The sequence below is a fragment of the Leptidea sinapis genome, chromosome 2 (genome assembly GCF_905404315.1).
Source record: "Leptidea sinapis chromosome 2, ilLepSina1.1, whole genome shotgun sequence".
NCBI classification, from domain to species: Eukaryota; Metazoa; Arthropoda; class Insecta; order Lepidoptera; family Pieridae; genus Leptidea; species Leptidea sinapis.
The window spans coordinates 18121686-18126468 of record NC_066266.1 but is presented as its reverse complement, the minus strand read 5'-3'; the positions used below and the strand labels follow the sequence as shown (position 1 = coordinate 18126468).

Here is a 4783-nt window from a genome sequence, read left to right as displayed (position 1 = left end):
AACGTTTCGAACTTCATCAGAGCTAAAGACTGGCCGTCGTCTATCTTGGAGTGCCTAAGACAGTCCCTACGATTAGCAGTGAAGGATTTTCCCATGGAAAAACTGCGTGCTTCTATTGATAACTGGCCTCAACGTTTAAAGGAATGTATTGTAGTCATTGGAGACCACTTCGAAAAAGCATTTTAAATTGTTTTATATTTATGCATTAAACTGACACACTGTAAAAGTTATAAATGCAATAGATTTTTTTTTTCTAATATTCAGTATTTATGGCAACTAGCAAGACTAGGTAGGTATACTTATATTTTATTCATAGGACGTCAAAATTTAATAAGGAGGAAAAATAAAATTTCATAGGTAAAATAAACATTTAATTAATTAATAATATTATGTTCTTTGATTTTATTTCATGTTTACAATTTTTTTGGATGTTGTATTATAACTTGAGGGTAGATTGTCAATTGACAATTTTACTGGTCGTTACATTACAATGTCACTAAAGCCAGGTCGTTAAATTGTTAGAAATGAAGTCACGACACATACATCCCACTACAATTAAAATGATGTCACGGGTTTTATTGTATGTGCTAGATATAATTAATAGCTCAAATAAACAGCATTTATAAAGTAAACCGATATTTCCCCATATTCATATCTTAAACTTGCATATAGCATACAAAGAGAAGCTTAATGGTAGCGTACTTAGGTATGCGGCCTGTCTTATAGAACGAATTCAAAAAGTGAAGACGTATCTCAATCACTGACCTGTATAAAAAATTAAAAACCACTGGACAGGCTCTTCCATATGTTTGACAGCAAATTTTTTGTGCCTATTTGAAGCGCCACTCTCTGCGAAGACACGTACAATACTCTTAAGTATTTTTGCATTTTGAAATAATTTCGTTCGTTTTCCGAGTTATTTAAACTTCAAGAATCAACGTTATAAAGTGCACAATTTTTTTTGTAAAGTTTCCCACCATCTATTGATGATTGCTGAGGTTGTCATCACTCGTTTTAGTACCGCAGACTCACGCTACATGGCCAAAAGTGCCAAAATGACGTATATCAAACATGCACAAAAGCGCTTTGACAGCCGACAGTCCAGTGGTATATAGACATAGAGGTCAGTGATCTCAATACGTCAAACTAACATAATATACACAGAGCAGACAAAGATAAAATTATACGTTTTTTGTGTCTTATCTTAGGTTGCGCTGTTGCCGAACCGCTCAATTTGACATGAATTTGACTTAACGGATGAGAGAAGACACTATTTAGTACAAGTCTATGCATTGAGGTCACACTACTGTGGTTTTTACAATGTATCTTATTTGTTCACATTTTGTAAAATTTGTATTTCTATAAATAAATATAAAAATAAAAAAAGTATTGTCAACAATATTCTAGTATTATTTTCAATTTATTCAAAGTATAATAATACTTAGTATAGGGTCAGAATATTGTTGTTATAAAACATTTTTATTTGTAAGGCCGTTAATATTTACCTTTGGACAGGATGCCGGCTAGATTATGGGTACCACAACGGCGACTATTTTTGCCGTGAAGCAGTAATGTGTAAACATTATTGTTTCGGTCTGAAGGGCGCCGAAGCTAGTGAAATTACTGGGCAAATGGGACTTAATATCTTGTCCCAAGGTGACGGGCGCAATTGTAGTGCCGCTCATAATTTTTGGGTTTTTCAAGAATCCTGAGCGGCACAACGTCCTGCTCGTCTATTCCCTTCTTTCATTAAAAATAAATTAAAATCAAACTTACGCTAACAATAAACGGTAGAGGCCGTGGCTGTATAATTGATTACTTTAATATTGATATATCTACTCAGAATAAAACTTCAGGCTGTTTTACCATGCTTAGCTCTTATGTCCTGAATTTTGCTGCGTAAGCTGTTAATGACACTCTGTGAGTCGAACGGACCCCATTTTTTTTCAACAGCATGTTTTTCAACGAATGTTAATATAGTCATTCTCGCCTTCTCGTCTAACCCAGGTCTGACATTTGTGCCGCTTATATCGAACGCGTTCGCTCTGACACCCGTTAGTGAACAAACACTTAACGCAGTCATAGAAAAAATTTCTACTAATAACATTCGAGCTAACTCTTTACTATTTTTTGCAGTTAGCTTGCAATGCGCTAGTTTCAGAGAGTTTATAAACACACTGCTTCCAGGAACAAGTTCTACCAGGTTAAGTTCCGGATCATTTTCACGGTACTTTAGTGTCCATCTGGTGTCATGTGGATCGTATTCCGGAGGTAATATAAAGGTTCGAATATGGCCACGAGTCGTTTTCCTAACCTCATTATCTCTATCCTGATTTTTTGAGTTTTCTTCCCCTTTCCTCACAGCTTGATTTTCTTCCTCTTTCCTCACAGATTGATTTTCTTCCTCTTTCCTCTCAGCTTGATTTTCTTCCTCTTTCCTCACAGCTTGATTTTCTTCCTCTTTCCTCTCAGCTTGATTTTCTTCAGCTATTTGTTGAACTTCCGCCGCAACCTCTTTCGACTTCACCACAGCGACTTTGCCCTTTTTCAATTCTCGCAAATTTACGGATGCATCCGCTATACAGTCGATCGCTCTCTTGGATCGAAGTAATGATTCGTGTAATTCATGAGCGATGTCACAGGTTTCCGAGAAGTTGATTTTCATTTTTTGAAAAAGATCAAATAATCGATCCGCCCAGACATCCGCCTGGTTCAAATAAGAGAGAACTGATTGTTGACGATTTGCTTGTTCATAAGAGTTTGGACTAGTAATTATTTCGTCCGATTTTCGATCTGAAGAGTTAGTTTGTTCAGCATTATCCACATCTTGCGTCGACGATATCCCACTCGACGTAACTGCTTCAACCATCAGTGATCCTTCCCTCATAGAACTCTCTACGGTCTGCCCAGAATGATTTGCCTCTTTCAGAGCTTTTCGATTAGCAGAGGATTTATTATCTGCTCTAGTTGCAGAGAGGACATTCTGTTCAATACAGCTCGCCTCATTCAATTCTTCAACGACCATGTCTTCTACCGTTGAACCCTGATCCTCTGCTAAATTTGAACAGGCAATCGATGCATGTGAAGGACTCGTCATCTTACTATGGGGTTGGGAAGGAGCACACTCCACTCCTGGAAATAGGTCAGGGGTCTTCTGTTTCGGCAAAACTTGAGGATGAATAACAGGTGATGACTCTGAAATCTCTGCTTGACTGAACTGGTTATCGTTGTTAGTAGGGTTTTGAATGTCAAACGAGGTATTTGATCCAATATTCGGATCCTGGGTCAGAGGTTCAGGAAAATCAAGAGTAAAGGTTCGTAGATTCGGAATCTTATTGTGTTGTATTCCTTGAGTCAATGCAAGGTGATGTAAATGTTTACGATAGATTGACAATGGTTGGTTTTCTTGTGGTTTCTGAGAATAATCACAGACTTGGTTTAGAAAAGCTAGAGGTATCTTTGAAGCATAAAGAGTTTTTCCAATGGTACTTCGAGAGCCAGCCCCCGGACTGTTAACTTGGGTTCCGTTATACTTTTCCTTTATTTGCTGAATATAGGGATATTTGAGTAAGCGATCATTATTACTTGGTTGAACATCGAGAGAGACTTGGTTTTCTCTTACATAAGGTTTCTCCATAAAAACATGTTCAGAAGAAACAAGGCTTGGCAGTTCCGATGACGTAGATGTTCTCGATTTGACGTTGAAATGTTCAGCAACCTTCCTTGAATTTAAAATCGTATCTTCCAGTTCTGCTTTTTCTACCACCTTCAGATTATTTCCTTTTATTTTTGATTGAGGGTCTGGTAGCTTGATTTTTTTCCGTGGTGGACTGTATCGTCTTGTTGTTGTAGCTGGCAAAAGTTTATTATCTGAAAAATAGTTCAACTATCATTAGCGATGATTTGAATCATTAAAGTATCACATGGCTGCGAACAATGCTCTGAACTTCCCAGGGCGTAAAAAGAATAGGGGTTTATGAAAAGGGTAGGCCCAAGGGTTTCGTAAGAGACGACTTAGGGCTTTTAGAAGTGGAAAAGTCACGCTGCCGTCTGACGTCAGTACGAACGGGCCAGACTCATCCGGATTAAGTACAAGCACACTCGGCACATAAAACCGGCGTGAAGTAGCGGCCAACTGCTGCTATGTTTCGCATAGATTAGTGTCGAGGACCTAAGCCTATCCCCTCGTCTCTCGACCAGAATATGTCAGCGGTCCTAAAAAGGATTTTACCCCAGGAGGATACCAGCTCCGTGGGAGTCGGAGAATTCCTCCTCGAGCATGCTCGCTCGCTATCACCGTCTCGGCCATTTTGAGGGACTACCCTAGGTTACTAAACCTATCTACTTTCCGGCTGCGTGTATATTTTGAAATGAGGAAACTGCAATGTTCTAAAGAGGAAATACAACAGTGCCAAAAGATTCTTTAAGCACGAATCGCCCGTGCGTAATCTAAGCACGTTGTCAAAATGGGCGAGCACCTTTCAAGCTACCCGACTGGAACACGCAGGTTCTGGGCGTTGTCGAAAGCTGCTCTTGGTAACAGTGCCGTTTTCAAGGATATTTCTTCCACTTACGACCAAATGTGGTATGAGCTTCATTATGCGGTGTTTCCGGGACGATACGATATGGGTACCTTCAAAAAAGCGCATACACACTTTATAAGGTCGGCAACGCTCTTGTGATTCCTGTTGTTGAAAGAGAATGTGGGCGGCGGTGATCACTAAACATCAGATGACCCGTACGCTCGCTTGTCTTCTTCTATTAAAAAAAAACAATTCAAATA

At 39.0% G+C, this 4783-nt stretch overlaps 1 protein-coding gene across 1 annotated transcript; it reads right to left on the bottom strand.

Moving 5' to 3' along the window:
• Window positions 1-358: 358 nt before the first annotated feature.
• Window positions 359-3903, bottom strand: LOC126978076 (uncharacterized). The gene has a single exon (XM_050826789.1). The coding sequence runs from the start codon at window positions 3635-3637 to the stop codon at window positions 1853-1855; it is 1785 nt and encodes a 594-aa protein (XP_050682746.1). The 5' UTR covers window positions 3638-3903; the 3' UTR covers window positions 359-1852.
• Window positions 3904-4783: the final 880 nt, after the last annotated feature.

What these genes read in the sequence shown, in the direction of transcription:
- LOC126978076 (XM_050826789.1), bottom strand. Translation starts at nt 3,637, where the DNA reads ATGGAGAAACCTTATGTAAGAGAAAACCAAGTCTCTCTCGATGTTCAA.